Source organism: Theropithecus gelada, chromosome 16 (genome assembly GCF_003255815.1).
Source record: "Theropithecus gelada isolate Dixy chromosome 16, Tgel_1.0, whole genome shotgun sequence".
In the NCBI taxonomy this organism is placed as follows: domain Eukaryota; kingdom Metazoa; phylum Chordata; class Mammalia; order Primates; family Cercopithecidae; genus Theropithecus; species Theropithecus gelada.
Genome location: NC_037684.1, coordinates 30,131,683 through 30,151,799, shown reverse-complemented (window position 1 = coordinate 30,151,799; position 20,117 = coordinate 30,131,683). Strand labels below are relative to the sequence as shown.

Below are 20,117 nucleotides of genomic sequence, written 5' to 3'. Positions count from 1 at the left end.
TTTTTTTTTTGAGACGGAGTCTCGCTCTGTCGCCCAGGCTGGAGTGCAGTGGCGCCATCTCAACTCACTGCAAGCTCCGCCTCCCGGGTTCAGGCCATTCTCTTGCCTCAGCCTCCCAAGTAGCTGGGACTACAGGCGCCCGCCACCGCGCCCGGCTAATTTTTTGTATTTTTAGTAGAGACAGAGTTTCACCAAGTTAGCCAGGATGGTCTTGATCTCCTGACCTCGTGATCCGCCTGCCTCGGCCTCCCAAAGTGCTGGGATTACAGGCGTGAGCCACCACGCCCGGCCGGAATGTGGTCATTTTCATCTGCAACAGTGCCTTTAATTTCTCTTGCTTTCTCACTCACAACCCTCAGTCCCCCAAGTTCTTCAGCCCCTTGCCATCTACACTAGTCTTAGGAACATTTGGGGCCATGGAAGCAGAAGTGTGAGTCACTCATTGAATCTTGTTTAGACCTATTCATTGCTTGATTTCTTCACTGAGCACCACTCTACAGTTTGTTCAGCAAAAATTAAGAAAGATGCCAGACACAGTGGCTCATGCCTGTAATCGCAGCACTTTGGGAGGCTGAAGCAGGTGGATCACTTGAGCCCAGGAGTCTGAGACCAGCCTAGGCAACATGGCAAAACCCCATCTCTACAAAACATAGAAAAATTAGCTGGGCATGGTGGCATGCACCTGTAGTCCTAGCTACTCAGGAGGCTGAGGTAGGAGGATTGCTTGAGCCCAGGAAGTCAAGGTAGCGGTAAGCTATGATTACGTCATTGCACTCTAGCCTGGGCAGCAGAGCAAGACCCTGTCTCAAAAATGTATGTAGAAAAAGAGCTGGGTGCGGTGGCTTATGCCTGTAATCCCAGCACTTTGGGAGGCTGAGGCAGGTGGATCACCTGAGGTTAGGAGTTCGAGATCAGCCTGGCCAACATGGTGAAAGCTCATCTCTACTAAAAATACAGAATTACAAGCCAGGCATGGTGGTGCACGCCTGGAATCACAGCTACTCAGGAGGCTGAAGCACGAGAATCGCTTGAACCCGGGAAGTGGAGGTTGTAGTGAGCCCAGATCATGCCACTGCACTCTAGCCTGGGCGACAGAGTGAGACTCCATCTCAAAAAAAAAAAATATATATATATATGTGTGTGTGTGTGTGTATGTATGCGTATACATATGTATATATGTGTGTATATATACATATGTATATGTGTGTGTGTATATATATGTATAGTCTAAAATATTGTTCTTTGGTGCCCAGGCTTCTGAGAATAGCCATCGTCCCTCAGGTCTCCCACCGAGAACTTTGACTTTTTTCTTGTTGGTTGCACAGCCTCTGACTTTGGTGGGTGTGGTGTCTGAACACGAGGCATTTGGCTTGCTGGTTCTCTTTTCCCCTACTTTCCTCTCAAACATGACCTCTGCTTTCTGTTTAGGAGCTGAAGGCAAAACAAAGGGGCAGTGATTTAAACTGACTTTCTTTTATTTTCTGTTATTGGTAAGGATGGGAAGGGTTTTGGAGAGGTGTCCACTGGTGTGAATGGCTGGATGAACAGGTGCTGCTTCTGATCCTGACTTTCAACAGAGGTTTTTGGAGTCTTTCTGGGCCTAGGGCAGCAGCGGAAGTGGCAGCTGTCCTGGCTGGTGCTTCTGACCCCTGCAGAGCCCCTTTGGAGATGGGGGGAAGACGGGCCCTGCATTGATGAGATTCCAATGAAAAATATCCTAGCTAAATAGTAACTGCCTGAGCAAATGAAATACAGGATAGTTGTGAGGACTGTGGATCAACAGGAATTCTACATCTATCTATCCTGACTGGCTTCCATTTGACTCATGCCCCATTCCAGGACAGCGGCAGGGTAGGCTGGGGCCAGAAGAACCTTTGCCTTGTATGGCACTCTTCCTAGCATCCCACCTGGCATTGGCAGGTAAAGAACTGACTGGTGGCCTGTGAGCCACCACACAGCCACATTGTCATCCCCATCAAGCCCTGTGGCTGGGACATGTGTGTGGATCTGGGCTGCAGAAAGATTCCAAGTTGAGCTTTTGCTTGAGACTTGAGAGAGCAGCCTTAGACAGGGGTAGAGAATCTGGCACAGCCCGGATCACAAGGTCAGGAAATCGAGACCATCCTGGCTAACATGGTGAAACCCCGTCTCTACTAAAAAATTAGCCGAGGGCCGGGCGCGGTGGCTCAAGCCTGTAATCCCAGCACTTTGGGAGGCCGAGACGGGCGGATCACGAGGTCAGGAGTTCGAGACCATCCTGGCTAACACGGTGAAACCCCGTCTCTACTAAAAAATACGAAAAACTAGCCGGGCGAGGTGGCGGGCGCCTGTAGTCCCGGCTACTCGGGAGGCTGAGGCAGGAGAATGGCGTAAAAACCCGGGAGGCGGAGCTTGCAGTGAGCTGAGATCCGGCCACTGCACTCCAGCCTGGGCGACACAGCGAGACTCCGTCTCAAAANTGAGTCAGGAGAATTGCCTGAACCTGGGAGCCAGAGGTTGCAGTGAGCCCAGATCGCACCACTGCACTCCAGCCTGGGCGACAGAGCGAGACTCCGTCTCAAAAAAAAAAAAAAAAAGAATCTGCCACAACCTTGCTGACTGAGGTGTGCTGTTAGAGACTGGGCCCTCTGAGGGAGAACAGTCTCTCAGGAATGTCAGCATTAGGGCCTGTCCCCCTGGTGCCTTTTGGAATCGGTAGGCTGGCCCGCAGCCTTGCCTGGTGCAACTGCAGGCAGTGCCCTGTCTGTGGGCCTTCCTTGCTACCTGTCTCCCCTGTTGGCCAGCAGAGCCAACGACTGAGAGTCGTTGAGCCGCCCATGAAGCCTGGGGCCCTTCTGTGGACAGCACTGGCCGACCACACTGACCAAGCTGCGCCAGCAGATCCATGGAGATGTCCTCCCACCCCAATAGTCTTCCTCCCTGTGAGTGCAGAAAGAGGGAGTGGCTGCTGGAGGTTTCCATCCAGCCCTGACTGCTCCTCTCTGAGCCTGTCCAGAGAACCCATCTGTCATTGAGAGCTGGGAAGACAGCGCAGGGATCAGGGAAGGATTTCATGGTGTTCTGCTGGGGTAGAGTTCTGGAAAGTTAAGGGTCTGTCCCTCAGGGGTGTCTTCCACCTGACTGAGCTTGGCATCTGTCCCAAGTGATACAACAAGACTTCCCACACAAGGGAAAGGGCTGCAGGAGCCAGCTGTGCTCTGTCCTGGCTGACTTCGGCAAAGTTCCAGGCACAGCCTGCACAGTGTTTATTAAAGATGACTTGGTAATGTGTATCCAGGCTTGATGCCTCTGCACACTGGCCCCTTTCGCAGGTATTGGTGGAGTTGGTGGTTGCACTTGGGGCTCTGGCGGACCCCATCAGGGCCTGATTGTGGTGTGGAAGTCTAGGCACTAAGCCCCAGAAATCTTATTGAAAAAAGAATGAAATGAAACCAATCCCAGTTAAGGAAGGTGGGGGTGCTTTCCCCGTGGTAGGGGACCCACCTCACCTTGAGTGCCCCTCTGGGATGATTTACTTCCCTTTCCCCTGGAAAAAGGGTCATCTTCCTGTAGCTGTGGAAAGGCAGCACCTCCCTCCCTACTGCTGCCTCCCCCAAGTCCCCTAGGTTTAAGAGCTGGACCTCCTGAAGGTGGGAGGTGGAGCCCACCCTGTTCCAACACCCCCCATCAGAATTCGGCTAGATCTCACCTTGGTCTCTTAAGCTTCTGGCTTCCAGGGCCGGGGCCAAGCTTCCCCCGTTAGACTCTTAGGTAAGACACAGGCCCTGTGTGAAGCAGTTCCATAGTCCTGGTCATACAGAGGACACCCCTCTCTTTGATTCCTTCCTGTAACCCCTAAACCCCCCTTTCCTCTGCAGATACACTCTGGACTGATTGGTGAGTGCAGAATATCATACTGTTATAACCTCTTTCTCCCCATCGAAAAGACATAAATATCAGTTTCTCTTTATTATCATGACGCTTTAAACCACTCGAAAATCCTTTAGCCCACAGTTAAGCCCAAACACTAAGTATATCCTTAATATATATGCAGGAATTTTATTTTTTTTATGAGGAATCCCATTGTCTTACACCTTATTTGTGTTTAACATTTGGGTATCTTTGTTCTCCTTTGGTCTTTTCCAATTCAGGTATCATCTTCTTGATTATTATTATTATTTTTTTTTCTGAGATGGAGTTTTACTCTTTTTTTTTTTTTTTTTTTTTTTTGAGATGGAGTCTCGCGCTGTGTCACCCAGGCGGGAGTGCAGTGGCGTGATCTCGGCTCACTGCAAGCTCCGCCTCCCAGGTTCAGGCCATTCTCCTGCCTCAGCCTCCGAGTAGCTGGGACTACAGGCGCCCGCCACCACGCCCGGCTAGTTTTTTGTATTTTTAGTAGAGACGGGGTTTCACCATGTTAGCCAGGATGGTCTCGATCTCCTGACCTCGTGATCCACCCGCCTCAGCCTCCCAAAGTGCTGGGATTACAGGCTTGAGCCACCGCGCCCGGCCCGAGTTTTACTCTTGTCCCCAAGGCTGAAGTGTGATGGTGTGATCTCAGCTCACTGCAGCCTCTGCCTCCCGGGTTCAAGCAATTCTCCTGACTCAGCCTCCCGAGTAGCTGAGATTATAGGCACACGCCACCACACCCAGCTTATTTTTGTATTTTTAGTAGAGATGAGGTTTCACCATGTTGGCCAGGCTGGTCTTGAACTCCCAACCTCAGGTGATCCGCCTGCCTCGGCATCCCAAAGTGCTGGGATTACGGGCGGGAGTCACCACGCCTAGCCTGTCTTGTCTTTTTCTTTTGAGACAGAGTTTTACTCTTTTTTTTTTTTTTTGAGACGGAGTCTGGCTCTGTCGCCCAGTCTGGAGTGCAGTGGCCGGATCTCAGCTCACTGCAAGCTCCGCCTCCCGGGTTCATGCCATTCTCCTGCCTCAGCCTCCCGAGCAGCTGGGACTACAGGCGCCCGCCACCTCGCCAGGCTAGTTTTTTTGTATTTTTTAGTAGAGACGGGGTTTCACCGGGTTAGCAAGGATGGTCTCGATCTCCTGACCTCGTGATCCGCCCGTCTCGGCCTCCCAAAGTGCTGGGATTACAGGCTTGAGCCACCGCGCCCGGCGAGACAGAGTTTTACTCTTGTCCCCCAGGCTGGAGTGCAGTGGCATGATCTCGGCTCACTGCAAACTCCGCCTCCCAGGTTCAAGCGATTCTCTTGCCTCAGCCTCCCGAGTAGCTGGGATTACAGGTATGCGCCACCACACCCAGCTAATTTTTGTATTTTTAGTAGAGACGGGGTTTCACCATGTTGGCCAGGATGGTCTCGATCTCTTGACCTCGTTATCCGCCCGCCTCAGCCTCCCAAAGTGCTGCGATTATAGGCGTGAGCCACCGCGTCCGGCCCTTGATTGTCTTTAATATTATTTTCTTCATACTAAAGAGGCAGAAAATATTTTATATACAGAGGAGCTAGATTGCATTCGTATCGTTTCCAAGCTTTAATTTTTCATGATTATATGCAAAATTCTATAGCAGCAGCATTTTTTTACCTTTTTATTGACATGTGACTTATATATAATAGTTTACAAATTGTAAATATAGCTCAGTGGGTTTTTACATTTGTACACACTCAGGTATTTACCTCTCAAATCAAGATATAAAACTCTTCCTTCCAGCAGTGTGCTTTTTTTTTTCTTTCTTTTTTTTTGAGATGGAGTCTTGCTCTGTTGTCCAGGCTGGAGTGTGATGGTGCAATAGCTCACCACAACCTCTGCCTCCCGGGTTCAAGTGATTCTCCTGCCTCAGCCTCCCGAGTAGCTGGGATTACAGGTGCCAGCCACCACGCCCGGCTAATTTTTGTATTTTTAGTAGGGTTGGGGTTTCACCAGGTTGGACAGCCTGCTCGCCAACTCCTGACCACAGGTGATCCACCCACCTCGGCCTCCCAGAGTGCTGGAATTACAGGCGTGAGCCACCACGTCCGGTGGCAGTGTGCTTTTTTTAGTTTGATAGAAACTCATTTTCCCTAACTAAAAGCTACATTTTTTTAAAGCATGCATAGGTCGCAGTCCCTGTTGTTTTTAGTAACAGGGGTTAAGATAATGACATTGTTCATATTCTGGGGTTTTTCTTTCTATCTCTAATGGGAGAGCCTTGCTTGAGTTATGAATCTTGGGCAGCCTTGGGTTCTGCCACCAACTGGCTGTGTGACACCAGGCAGGTCACTTCCCCTCACCTTCATTTTTTTTCTCTAATTGTCAACAATAGGATGGGGTCTTTAAGGCCCTTTTGGGCTCTGACTGCCAATTCTAGCCTCTAGGGTAATAAACCTGCCACTTGTTGAAAGCTCACCTTCAGCCTGATACTGTGGTGCATTGTTTCACTTGATCTGAACTACCCCATGCTGTTAGTATTAAAGAATGCCAACTTTTAGATAAGGAACTGAAGCTGATAATGATCACTTGTGTGACTTGGCCAATGTCACACGGCTAATAAACGGTGGAGCTGAGCTTGAACCAAACCCGGCTCAGCCTCCCAAGTCCTAACCTGCTAGCCACGCTGGGGAAGGTGCGTGGGTACCTCGTGTGGCTCGTGGCTGGCGTTGCTTCAGATTCTTCTTTCCTCTGGGTCTGCAACCAGGTAGAAGCCTGGATAGTCCTGCTGTGAGTCTGGCCTCTGTTTCTGTGTGCCGGCAGTGGCTTTCCCCTTTGAGGAAGAGCTGTGTTCTTGAGCCTATAGGTAAATCATCTCCCCAACTAATCGGAGCCTCAAACATTTGCACAACCTTGGCTCCAGTTGGCTTTTAAATCAAATGTCTTCCACTTTAGCCTTTGAACTGAGTTTCCTCTCCTCCTGTGTCCCTTGCTCCCTTTAACAACTCCTTTCTGCTGTCGTTTTGTTTTGTTTTGTTTTGTTTTGTTGCTGGACTCTTGTTTAAATATTCAGGAATGCCTTGTTCCAGGATAAAGTGTAGCTGAAGAGTCACTGGTCAGAAGCACCTCCAGGGGACCCTGGGCGGGGTCACTTGTTCTCAGGCTGCCCTGCTAACCTTGAGTGAGCTAGTCTCTACACCCTGCACTCCCTGGTCAACAGTCTGATTGGTTTCCCTAATCAGCTTGCTCTCCAGGCTGTGCCAGGACTCTCAGCTGGAGGAAGTCTCTAAAGCAAACAGGAAGCACAAGAGACACTCATCAGCTTTAATTGCTCACCCTTTTACCAGGAAGGACAAAACATATGAAGTGGCTGACTTTGTGGATTAGAGGAGAGAAAGGTGAAACTTTTGGAGGGAGGCTAGCGGGAGCAATTGCAGCAGCATCTGGTGTCTTGGAGAAGGCTCCAGTTGCTGAGTGAAGCTGAAGACCCCTCCCACATTCATAGTCTTACACGTGCACACTTAGGGGTTGTGCACAGCGCTGATCAGGGGTGCCTTTCTGTCTCTTGGATTTCTTCCTCCTTCCTATATCAACCATAGCTCTCGTGCTTCGATCAACTGCTTAAAATTACTCTGGGAACTTATTTTTAAAATATTGATTTCTGGACTCCACCTCTAGAGATTCTAATTCAGTTGGTCAGGGTATTTCTAAAGGCCCTAGGTGATTCTGGTGAAAAAAAGTTTGACTGGAGGCTGAAGTAGAAGGATTGCTTGAACCTGGGAGGTCAAGGCTGCAGTGAACCGTGATTGCACTACTGCTCTAGTCTGGGCAACAGTGAGACTATCTCAAACAACAGCAAAAAACAAACAAACAAAAAAATTACAAGTGGCTCACACCTGTAATCCCAGCACTTTTGGAGGTTGAGGCACGCGGATCACTTGAGGCCAGGAGTTTGATACCAGCCTGGCCAACGTGGTGAAATCCCGCCTCTACAAAAAGTACACAAAAATTTAGCCGGGTGTCATGGCATATGCCTATAGTTCCAGCTACTCCTAGAAGCTGAGGCATTAGAATCGCTTGAGCCTGGGTGGCAGAGGTTACAGTGAGCAGAGATCGCCAGCCTGGGTGACAGAGCGAGATTCTACTCAAAAAAATAAAATAAAATAGAAAAACTTTGAGACCCACTGACCTGTAGTGTCCAGAGCTGAGGGAACCCCAGAGCAGGGAAGAACAGTGCCCCATTTTTCTTTCTCTTTCTCTCCCACCCTTGGCCCAGAAGTGCCTGTGCATGGGGCTGGAGTGTTTAGGAGCTTAGATCCCTTCTGCCCTTTCATGTGCATTGTATTAATAGGAGAATAGTGTGACTCCAAGTCCTTATACATTTTCTCCCCTTTGCTGTGGAAGACATGAGGTTGGGACTGGTGCTTGTTCTTAGTGGCCTCTGAACAAGCCAGGGTTTTGATTTGGATGGTGGGTCCACAGCAAGGAGAATCTTTCTCCCTACATCTGAAGCTCCAGCACTGCCATCGTACTCGTGAAAAAAAGTCAACTTTTTTTTTTTGAGACAGAGTCTCAGTCTTTTGCCCCAAGCTGGAGTGCAATGGCGCGATCTCGGCTCACTGCAGTTTGTTTCCTGGGTTCAGGCAATTCTTGTGCCTCAGCCTCCCAAGTAGCTGGGATTACAGGCGTGTACCACAAAGTCAGCTAATTAAAAAAAATCAACTTTGACTGTAACTTTAGCTCTTACGGAGAATTCGATTTTTGTCTCAAGACTTTGAAAACTGTGTCAGTTTTGGTTATAATTCCATCACCTGACTGCACAAGTGGATAATTTTTGCCAGGGGTTCAAGAGGAAAGATTCTCAGTCAGACGCCCATCCCTGGGAGGTAGGACAGCTCACTGAATGCATTCACCTTACTACCTACCATGTCTTCAGTTTCCCAGGCTTGAGGGAAGAGGGTATAATGCTTCCTCGGGCTCTCGGTCTGGCCTTCACCTGGCTTAGACACCCTCTTTCCTCCGTGTGCCTTTCCTAGCAAAATTGGCTTCCTTGGGCTTTGTTGACTGCAAAGGTTGGACACCACTGCTCATGTGATCACCAAGCAGGGCCGGGAAAACTACGAGGCAACAGACCATAAAAAGTGCTGTGTGTGCCTGCTCAGGTATCTCTGGAAGGCAGGATCAGTGACCAGGCAGAACATGTCACCAGCTAGTTTATGCCAGGGAGAGCCTGAGTTCAATGGGATGGCCAGAGTCTGTTCACCAATAGTCTTGGAGAAAGTGTTAGAAATAACCATGTTAGTACTCTTAGCTACTGTTTACTCAACATGATGTGTGTGAGACACCTGGCAAACACTGCCATTAACCCTGGTGTGCCCCATATTAGTAATGAGAACACTGAGGCTCAGCTCAGGTGGCTTCTACAAAGTGATTCAGAAGTGGCAGGAGATAGTCACACCCGTGGTGCGGAAAGCCATTGTCTGTGCTCACTCTCTCTGTGCCAGATGCTCCAGCCCTGGCTGTGCTTCAGTGGCACCTGCAGATGCTGGGCCCTGCTCCAAACCTTCATGGGAATCTTGAGGGGCTGGCTGCACAGATGACTTCAATGTACAGGCACCGTTGAGAACCACTGCAGGAGAGTTTTTTGTCTCCCCTTCTGGCTTGTTTTTAAAAATCACATTCTGTCCCTCTAACCCTGTGGTTTGGTAGTGACAAGACTTAGATCTGTTACCTCTATTTTTCTCAACCTGTAGGTGCTGGTTACTCCCCATCCCGGTACCCTCAGCACCAGCTACTTTGGTTTTTCTGGAATCAGAAACTTGGTTTTCTATTACCATCTCCCAGTTCATTCATACCTCCTCCTCTAGTGCCCCAGCCACAGACTGTTGCTCAGCCAAGACTCTGTGTCACGTGGATTCATGGTAATAACCAACTTGTAATTCCACTGTGGTTTTCCCTCTGTCGCTGTCGTCCTGCCTGGCTCGGGGCGGCTCCTCCCACTGTTGAGGACACTCAGAAACTGCAAGATTACTGTGACTGTTGCTAAAGCCAGCTAGAGCTAGACCTTCCTGGACCAGCAAAGCTGCTGCCACAAAAAGAGAGTCTCATTCACCTAGCAGCCCTAAACCCAACATAGGGCAGGCACTGCCTCCACTCTTCTTCCACAGCAGGGAGGATGGCATCGTGTCTGTGGTGGGGCTGGGGGTTCTGTCACCTGTAGGCTCGGTGACCATGAGCAGGACATTTAATATATTAATGTTAATTTATCTATCTGAAAAATGGAGGTTGTTGTAAAGCTTGAAGGAGATAATGGTCGTGCAATTGGGAAGCTGAGGTGGGAGGTTGCGTGAGGCCAGGAGTTGGAGACCAGCCTGGGCAACAGAGTGAGACTCCGTCTCTGCCAAAAAAAAAAAAAAAGAAAATTTTAATTAGCTGGGTGTGGTGGTGTATACCTGTTGGGAGGCTGAGGCAGTAGGATCTTGGAAGCTGCAGTGAGCTGTGGTCACACCACAGGTTGCCTCACAGGTTGCCAGCCTGGGCAGCACAGTGAGACCCTGTTTCTTTAAAAAATAAAAAAATTATTTCCTTCAGTCAGCACTCTTTGAGTTCCTAGTATGCACATAGGCACTGTGAGGAGGGCATCTCTAAGAAGTAGAAAGCGCAGACCTTGTCTCTTCATTGACTGGGGTGAAATGAGAAAGTATCTTAAGGCTGGGCGCGGTGGCTCACGCCTGTAATCCCAGGACTTTGGGAGGCAGAGGCGGGCGGATCACAAGGTCAGGAGATCGAGACCACAGTGGCAACACAGTGAAACCCTGTCTCTACTAAAATTACAAAAAATAGCCGGTGTGGTGGCGGGCGCCTGTAGTCCCAGCTACTCGGGAGGCTGAGGCAGGAGAATGGCATGAATCCGGGAGGCGGAGTTTGCAGTGAGCAGAGATCGTGCCACTGCACTCCAGCCTGGGCGACAGAGCGAGACTCCAGCTCAAAAAAACAAAACAAAACAAACAAGCTTCTTAAACTATGAAATATTGAAATGGCATAACTTTGAAATATTTACATGGTATTTCTGGTTGCTAATTGAGACCCACCACCCCGTACTTCCTTCCTTGTACTTTTGGGGAAGAGGTGGGCCCCATTTCAAACCTCTTTTCCTTTGGTTCTGTCCAGAAAGGAAACTGTTGTTTTTGGCTAGTGAATCATTCTTCCTGAAGCTCACTTTTTAAATGAGCTGCTGGGAGAACTTGGATGTGGAAAACGATTTGAGGTTGAACAAAACAAGCCCTTTGCTGTCAGCTTCTTGCATGAGTGTGCACCATTTGCTTCCCACAGACACCTCCTGTTCATCCACATTGCTGTCCCTTGACTCTGAGGGAATGTACTTCCCTTGCTCAGGGGCAGATCACGGCTCTCCCTGGGATCTTAGACTCCATTATGCAAAGGGAAGCCTAATAAAAACCTTTTCTTTCCAACCCAGGTTCAAACGCTGAACAGTGTTCAGTACTTAATACCTACTCACAGGACCTGTTTGTAAAATATTCTGTATATATCCTGATGTCTGTTAACATCAGATGTATATGTCTGATGAAGACATCCACTTATGTCTTCTAGAGGCTTCTAGAGATAGGCTCCTCATGTGTCTTTGCAATTCCAAAACTTACCAAAAACAAAAACCTGAGCCTCTGAAGCTGTCGCCAACCAAGTGATTCAGATGTCGGGGCTGGAACACCAGTTGTTGGGGGTGCAGGACTTGGTCTCTGCCCTCCCTCACCTCCTGCCTCTTCTTTCTCTCCATCACCCCATCTCTGCCAGTAGAGAATGGAACTGAGGCCTCTATTGAAAAAGGGAAAGTTGGTAGCTGTGCTGACTGCGGCAGAGCTCTGACTTCGGTGTGTGTTTCTGTGTGTGTGTGTTTCGGTGTGTGTTTTGGTGTGTTTGTGTGTTTTGGGGTGTGTTTGTGTGTTTCTCTGTGTGTTTGCTTTGTGTGTGTTTCGGTATGGGTTTGTTTCTGTGTTTTGTTTTTTGATGGGCGCGAGACTTTGGCCCATCAAAAATGAGAGAACTAGGGAAGAAGGCTCAGGATGAGAGAGTGAAACATTGCTTTGATTCTGGTGCACAGAGGAGCACAGTCCAGCCTTAGACTGAAAGTCGGTCAGTCCTTCTGAAGGTGGCAGGAGAAAAATGGCTATGTTAATAACAACTTGTGCTGGCCAGGCCCTGGTCCCTGAATGCCCAGCCCACAAGGTTGGCCAAGCACCTTTTCTGAGGAGCTTTCTACCAGGACCCCCTGGGCCCCTGTCTGCCTTACCATTGTGGTCCTGGCTACCAGACTGGAACTTCATTGTTGAGCTAAATCCTAGTATCTTCCTAAGCTTTTTTTTTTTTTTTTTTTTAATTTTGCCGCAAAAGCCTGTTGACTAAACTGTCACCAGGCTGTCACACATTCATTCGTCACCTGTGTGTGTTTATTTTTAAATGAATGTACATATTTGGGACCCAGAAGTCATGAGCCTGAAGTTGGGAGACCATTCTCCTCTTTACGGCTCAGATGGTGATGTAGCCCAGTGAGGCCTCCTGACCTCTAGTGGGGAGGGCAGGGAGGTGAGGTGACAGGAAGCAGTCAGCTAGGTCTTAGTGAGGCCAGAGGGAAAGATCTGTAATTTAAGGACACACTGGGCAACGGCCTCTGAACTAACCCAGTACTTCTCATTTCTCCCCTACAGTTGGAGGTCCCCCTCCCCACTAAGTGCCTCTCTGCATAGCACCGGTCCCCACCCGCACGCTCTCTGGACCACTACAGCTGGACGGGCAATGGCGGGTCGGGGAGGCGCAGCACGACCCAATGGACCAGCCGCTGGGAACAAGATCTGTCAGTTTAAGCTGGTTCTGCTGGGGGAGTCTGCGGTGGGCAAATCCAGCCTCGTCCTCCGCTTTGTCAAGGGACAGTTTCACGAGTACCAGGAGAGCACAATCGGAGGTGAGTGGGCACGAGGGAGTTGGGGAGGGGCCTCAGGGTTGCCAAAGAAATGCTTTGACCTTGAAGAGATGGGAAGCTGCCTGCCTGCATTAGAGACTAAATGCGTCTGTGGTGGCAGCTGCACTTCCTCACCTGGGCTCTGGAATCGAGCCCAGCACCTGGTCTCTATGCCAGAGTCCCCTGAAGCATTGCTAGTAAGCATTCGCTGGAGTGGAAAGCCAGCTTCCCATCCTGTTTCTGCCCCTTCCTGATTTGTGTGGCCTTGGCTGAGGCCCTTTCACTGCCCCGGCCTCATGGAGGGAGAGGCTGGCTCTGGATCTTCGAGGCCCCTTCTTACTATAACGGGTGCCACGTGCCCTGGCCTTTCCCACTTCCAGAAGGAGGAGCAGCCTGGTGAGTCAGAGCTGGGTGATGGGTGGGCGTTTCTGAAGCTGACTTTCTGGAGCTCACAGCCTGTTGTTGATTCTCCAGTGGTCAGCATTTAGGATGTGAGTGAGGGTCTGGCCTCGGCTTCTTGCCTCCGTGGCTAGCACACACGTCAAGAGGCAGGGGCCAACGCTGGCATTGGCTTTGAGTCATCCTTTCTCTACTCTCTTGGTTGGTAGGAGGTTTCCAGGCAGCTGGAAACAAAATGGGCCGTGTCAGCAGTCTCCCTGCTGCCTCCTCAGCATTTGGGTCAGGAGCTGGAGAGGGGAAGTGAGGCAGTGCCCCAGGTCCCTCAGTACGCTGGGGGAGGGCAGACTAGGAAAGCAGCCTTCTACACACGGCTGTCTGGGGTCCTCTGCTGGGTCCAAGGGCAAGGGGGCCTTTCGCTGTCTGTTCCAGCTCTGGACTCCTCCTTTGAAGCATGTGTACAGGCACCCTGCCTTCCCCTGTCTAAGGAGTCACCTCTTAGTGACTGAAGGTCGGGTCACAGGGTGGCCATACAGGAACGGGTCTGGGTCAGAGCTAGGGGCGGTGGCTAGCTGGAGTGCCTGGAGGTGGCAGGGGTGGTTGGGAAGGCGGCCACCCAGCCTCAGCCTGGTGGTGGAACAGTGTGTACTTCCCCAGCATAGCTAAGTGTGTGAGAATGTCCTCAGGAAACCCAAGGTCAGTGACACCCCTGGGCTGGAGCAAACTGAGGGGTGGAGAGGTCCCCAGCTGGTCTGTTCTCTGAGTGGCAGGAGGAGGAGGTCTGAGGGCGCTCACCTTTCTGTGCTTGGAGTCAGGCTTCCCCTAGACTTCCCCTCTGCTGCCCCTGCTGCATTCCTCTTCCGAGCGTGGTCCTGAGACAACCCGGTGCATGCAGGCCTCCCTTCTGCCCTCGCCTAGGCTGGGTCTGCAAAGCCTGTGCAGAACCTGTCCCCCAGACACATACATAAAATCCAAACTCCACCCCTGCTCAGGCCTGCTTTGGCTCCTGGGTTGAGGGTTCTCTGTGCCCATCTCAGTGGTGGGCTTCTGCGTGCCAGAGCCTAGAAGCAGCAGCGGGATTGTGTGGGGTGGCTTCCAACTCACCCTTGCCCCTGAACACTCCTTCTCTCTTACAGCGGCCTTCCTCACACAGACTGTCTGCCTGGATGACACAACAGTGAAGTTTGAGATCTGGGACACAGCTGGACAGGAGCGGTATCACAGCCTGGCCCCCATGTACTATCGGGGGGCTCAGGCTGCCATCGTGGTCTATGACATCACCAACACAGTAAAGATTTCCCCTTGCCTCTTCCTCTTCCCTTCATCTTCTCGGAGTCCCAGGGATTGGGTTATCAAAGCCCCGATTTCTGGCCGCTTAACCCTCTGTTCCTGGGTGGCGGGTGGGCAGATTTCCTGTTTGGGGACATTACGTCAGAATCTTTAGGTGGCAGTGTCTTAGATAATTTGGCTGTGCCAACTTGAGAGTCTCTAGTGGGTGGCCCTGGGCAGAATGCCTTCTCTGTCCCTTCGACATTCTGTCCCTGTCTCCTCAGGATACATTTGCACGGGCCAAGAACTGGGTGAAGGAGCTACAGAGGCAGGCCAGCCCCAACATCGTCATTGCACTCGCGGGTAACAAGGCAGACCTGGCCAGCAAGAGAGCTGTGGAATTCCAGGTGAGGAGATGACAGACGTGGGGGAAGGAGTGGAGCAAGCAGCTCCCCTGGCCTCGTCGAGGTTGCTCAGGGGCTTTGAGAAGGGCCGCGCTAGGAGGCAGCGGGGAAGCTTCCATCTGCTGAGCCTCTCGTGCCTCAGGCATGGGCCTAACATGGCTCCTGTCTGTAATCTCAGTGCCTTGGGAGGCTGGAGTGGGAGGATCACTTGAGGCCAGGAGTTGGAGACCAGCCTAGGCGACATAGTAAGACTCTGTCTCTACAAAAGATTTAAAAATTAGTTGGGCTTGGTGGCACGCACCTGTAGTCTCAGCTGCTCGGGAGGCTGAGGCAGGAGGATTGATTGATTCCAGGAGTTTAAGACTGCAGTGATTGCGCCAGTGCACTCCAGCCTGAGCAACAGTGAGGCCCCATCTCTTAGAAAAATAAAAACAGCCAGATGCGGTGGCATACGCCTATAATCCCAACACTCTGCAGGCTGAGGTGGGAGCATCACTTGAGCTTGGGAGTTCGAGACCAGCATGGGCAATGTGGCAAAACCCTGTGTCTAAAAAAAATACAAAAGTTAGCTGGGCATGGTGGTGTGCTACTTAGGAGGCTGAGGTGGGAAGGATCACTGGAGGCCAGGAGATTTGAGGCTGCAGTGAGCAGTGCCACTGCACTCCAGCCTGGGCAACAGAGTGAGATCCTGTCTCAAAAAAAAAAAAAAAAAAGAGAGAAAGCGTGGGCCTAAAGGGAATTACCTGTCACCTGTCTCTCCCTGGTTCTCTTTCTTTGGTGGTAGGGGTATTGTAGATATGGATCACTAGCCTGCTGCTTATCTTTTCTTGTAAGTTGACTTTTTAATTAAACTTACTGAAAAAGAAATGTCTCTGCTAACCCTAGAAACTCAACTTTTCTTCTAATTTCCCCAGTTTCTTGTCCTTCCAGAAATATGCACGTGTCTTTTAATCCCTTTCTTTACATTGATGGCAGTGTGCTATACATACTGTATATGGTAATTTTTTACCAATCCCTAATAATAGTAAAAGACTGAAAACAGTGCTGCAGTAGACATCCACATACTTTTGTGCTTTTGTGCAAACATGTAAGTGTATTTGTAGGTTAACTTTCTAGAAGTATTTCCTAGCCTAGTGATTTTGAAGAGCAAGAAGGCAGGGTGGACCTAGGGAAACCTGGGTAAGACATTTGCCAGTGATTGTGAGCTGAGAGGTGCTATACATGAGCGGGGAAACCCAGATCAGGGCAGCCTTAGGCCTGAAAAACCCCTGTGTGTGTCCAGCTGATCTCTATTATGATAAAGCCCTCGAACAGGGAAGGTTTGTATCCTGGGCCCTGGCCCCTGCCAACATTTCCCTCTCACCCTGTCTCACCTCCATCCAAACCAGGAAGCACAAGCCTATGCAGATGACAACAGTTTGCTGTTCATGGAGACATCAGCAAAGACTGCAATGAACGTGAACGAAATCTTCATGGCAATAGGTCAGTTGCTTCTCCTCCCCTCCTCTCTCTGCCACACCAAGGGCATATCACCTGTCTGCTGGTCTAGAGTGGGCCTGTGGGGTCCCTTCATCACTTTTAACCTTCTGATAAAATTGTTTTCGTCTTCACCTGACTCCCAGATGTAGATGTCGGTTGTTCACCCGAGAAGTTCCTAAAGCCTGGGCCAGAGTCTCAACATTTCACTCTCTGAGCCTGTAGCCTGCCATCCATTTCAGAGCCTGCCTTCACTGCCCCTACCCACTGCCTAGGAGTTTTTAGCTCATTTGGCTCTGGAATCTTCCTTCCTGGGTTGCAGATCCTGGCTCTACCACTCATTAGCTCTGTGGCCTTGGGCAAGTTATTTAACCTTTCTTTGCCACAGTTTCCTGAAAACACTCAGAATGCGCCTGACCCATAGAAGCCCTCAATATGTGAGTTATCACTGATTGGGTGTAAAGGCCAGAATCTGCTCCAGTGGAACTGAGACAGTTACTGGGGTAACCCCCACAAATACACTTTTCACCCTCCCAAACAGCTAAGAAGCTTCCCAAGAACGAGCCCCAGAATGCAACTGGTGCTCCAGGCCGAAACCGAGGTGTGGACCTCCAGGAGAACAACCCAGCCAGCCGGAGCCAGTGCTGCAGCAACTGAGCCCCCCTTGCCTGCCCGCTGCCCCCACCTCCTCCACCTGAACGACCCGACTGGAATCCACTCTAACCAATCGCACTTAACGACTGGGGCCACCACTGGGGGGGCAGGGGGAGGGGTCCACCATGATTTCTCCATATAATTTTGATCATAGGCCAGAGTGAGTTATTCCACCTGCACCTTTCTGTACAAATACTAATTCAATTTTAAGTCTTAAGTCACTTTTTTAATATATATGATCTTCTGCTCTTCCCACTTCCTCCCCTTTCTACTGCTCTCCCATTTTCCCTTGCTGGGAGTAGCCACATGCTCTTGTCCCCCCACCCTTGTATATGGGGACAGTGGGGTCAGAGAGGCTACCCTTTCTTTCCCTCCTGCGGAACAGCAGACCCAGCAAGAGCATCCACATCCTCACCTTGTTCGGAGTGGTCTTGGGTTTGGGTGGGGGGGCAGACCTTGGGAAGGGGCTTAGGAAGGGAGAGGCAGCTCTTCCTTCAGCTGGCTCTCATCAGGCTGCAGTCCCCCTCCCCGCCCCCACCTCCCTGCTGGGAAACCACAGCATTATCACAGCATTATTGTGACAGCCACGAACCCATTGCCCACAACCCTTCCACCCTTGGTCACCCCGACCTCTGGCTCTGAGCCCTGTTCTGACCAAATCACGATAATGAGTATTTGGGGGTGGGTGGGTAAGGGGGGGAGTGGGAGGGGACGGAACCAACTTTTCTGTATTTTGTATTGTATGTTTTCTTCAACATGTAACCAATCAGTATCTTGTCAATATAGTCAGCCGATCGATCGACCTCACACCTGTCTTCCTTGTCTTTCTCTGGCAGTTTATCAGACAGTGCCCTCTGTAGTTGAAATTGATTTAAAATGAACCACTGAATCTTGTTAAACAAAATCTTCCCCTCTAATATGAGGGGATGCTGGCGGTCATGGTAACCAAGAGAAAGAGGCTCTTACTGTTAGCAGCTCCAATGAGGTGGCTGACCTGGGCTGACCACGTTTGAAGTTTCAGGGCCTGTATTCACTTCTCCACCACTCTCTTCCCTTCCCCCACCTACCAGATCATACTGGGGTGACATGCAGTCTGTATTTGATGATCATTAGTCTCTGAAACACCAGAAACAACCTCTTTGGGTTTTTTTGGTTGGTCTTTACCAGTGAGAAGGTCTGGATCCTCTCACTCTTTCTGAAGAGGAAGGAATCCCAACAGCCCCTGGAACGCTGGACTGGTCTTAAGGCCAAGACTGCAGCCCCTGGCTTTCCTCACCACCTCTGTCTACAGCACCCCACACCACATCCAAGTTGCCCCAACCCAGCTCTCTACTGGTTCTGGAATCAGGTCTGGGCACTCAGCTCTCTGCTGCTCCCTGTCAGAGCTGCTGCTCAGCTAGGACCACACTCCCCTCTAATTTCTCCCAGGGCCACAGAGGCCTGATTCCCTTTTTTTTTTTTTTTTTGAGACGGAGTCTCTGTTACCCAGGCTGGAGTGCAGTGGTGTGATCTCAACTCACTGCAGCCTCCACCTCCCGAGTTGAAGCGATTCTTCTGCTTTGGCCTCCCAAGTATTACAGGCACCTGCTACTATGCCCTGCTAATTTTTGTATTTTTAGTAGAGACGGGGTTTCACCATGTTGGCCAGGTTGGTCTCGAACTCCCATCAAGTGATCCACCCGCCTTGGCCTCCCAAAGTGCTGGGATTATAGGCATGAGCCACCACAGGCGGCTTTTTTTTTTTTTTTTTTTGAGACAGTCTCACTCTGTGGCCCAGGCTGGAGTGCAGTGGCAGGATCTTGGCTCACTGCAACCTCCCTCTGCCTCCCAGGTTCAAACGATTCTCTTGCTCAGCCTCCGGAGTAGCTGGGATTACAGGCACACACCACCACACCTAATTTTTGTGTTTTTAGTAGAGATGGGGTTTCACCATGTTGGCCAGGCTGGTCTCGAATTCCTGGCCTCAAGTGATCTGCCCGAAGAGGCTTGATTCTTGGTGGACCACCACCTTGGGGGCGCCTTTCCTGCCTCCTGTGCCTCCAGTCCCTCTACCTGTGACCCCCATCCCCAGGAAAGACAACGGACACCAAGGCTGCCGCACATCGGGTCGTTTGTTTACTGGGTCAGGTTGGAACCCTTAGAGCCAAGGCTGCTGAGTCTCCAGGACGGTCCTGTATGGGCTTCAGAGAGAGCCAGCGCCACACACTGGCCTCTGACCCACAGCTGCCCGGAGGGGATCGGGCAGCAGGTTATGGTGGTAGGATTCAGGTTGGACGGGAGCACCTTCTGTGACATGCGGTAACTGACCCTTTCCGGGTCACTGCCGTCCAGTTGCCGCTGTCTGGTCACCATCAGCCATTGGCCGTCCACCTGCACCACCAGCTCCTCCGGGGCGAAGCCGTGGGCATCCATCTTCATTTGGAAACCGTCTCTGGCATGATCATTGTCCTCCTGCGCTGGCGGACTCTCCCTGAGCTGGCGGACTCTCCCTGAGCAGCCGCACCGGCATCGTGGCTACCTGGTTCCGTTCAGCGAGGCCCACGCTGGGACACCGGGATGCCACCCGGCTCTCGGAGAAGGTGTTACCGATCGGCTGCATCTGAGTCAGCAACTAACTGCTGTCCAAGGGCGCGAGGCTCCGAGCGCAGAGCTAGGCGCGCGGACGCCCGGAGAGGGGCCTCCCGTGGCCTAGCCGAGCTCAGCTCCGCTCGCTCGGTTCCCTTCGCTTCTGCAAACGCAGGCGGAGTTCGGAATCAGTCACGCCCATCTTACCTCCAAGAGCCAGACTGTCACCGCCCTGGCGCGCCCGCAGCTACTCTCATCCTAGACCCTGACCCTTTCTCCGCCCTTCCCCACCTTCGTTAATGGGCCCCGGGGAGGCCGCAGCTGTGAAGGAACTGGATCCTCGACCAGGCCAGACCCGAGGGAGCCGGACCGCGGCGCAGCCAACAGCAGATTGATCCCCCAGCTGGAAGGGAGCTGTCTTGCCTTCTAAGGACCAGGCCTGGGGCAAGGATTGTTCCCAGACAGAGTCAGGGGAGGGCGGCCTTTCTGGGTCATCCACCCTACCTCTCCCTGACCACCCACAACCC

General features: G+C 51.2%; 2 protein-coding genes across 4 annotated transcripts in view; one reads left to right on the top strand and one right to left on the bottom strand.

The window, feature by feature from the left end:
- RAB5C (RAB5C, member RAS oncogene family) overlaps window positions 1–17,832 on the top strand; it is a 32,608-nt gene extending 14,776 nt beyond the window's left edge. The window contains exons 2-7 of one of the 3 annotated variants that reach the window (XM_025363915.1): window positions 11,464–11,681; window positions 12,576–12,829; window positions 14,359–14,510; window positions 14,776–14,898; window positions 16,284–16,377; window positions 16,913–17,832. In XM_025363915.1, coding sequence (XP_025219700.1) covers window positions 11,671–11,681; window positions 12,576–12,829; window positions 14,359–14,510; window positions 14,776–14,898; window positions 16,284–16,377; window positions 16,913–17,028 — 750 coding nt within the window. In that variant the 5' untranslated portion in view covers window positions 11,464–11,670 and the 3' untranslated portion in view covers window positions 17,029–17,832. The remainder of the gene's footprint in view (window positions 1–11,463; window positions 11,682–12,575; window positions 12,830–14,358; window positions 14,511–14,775; window positions 14,899–16,283; window positions 16,378–16,912) is intronic. The other 2 variants (XM_025363916.1, XM_025363917.1) reach the window with 2 other exon arrangements.
- Window positions 17,833–19,118: 1,286 nt separating this feature from the next.
- On the bottom strand, window positions 19,119–19,624 carry HSPB9 (heat shock protein family B (small) member 9). The gene is given in 2 exon segments (XM_025363919.1): window positions 19,119–19,518; window positions 19,520–19,624. Coding segments are annotated over 2 exon segments (483 nt in total). The 3' UTR covers window positions 19,119–19,140.
- Between the last annotated feature and the right edge of the window lie 493 nt (window positions 19,625–20,117).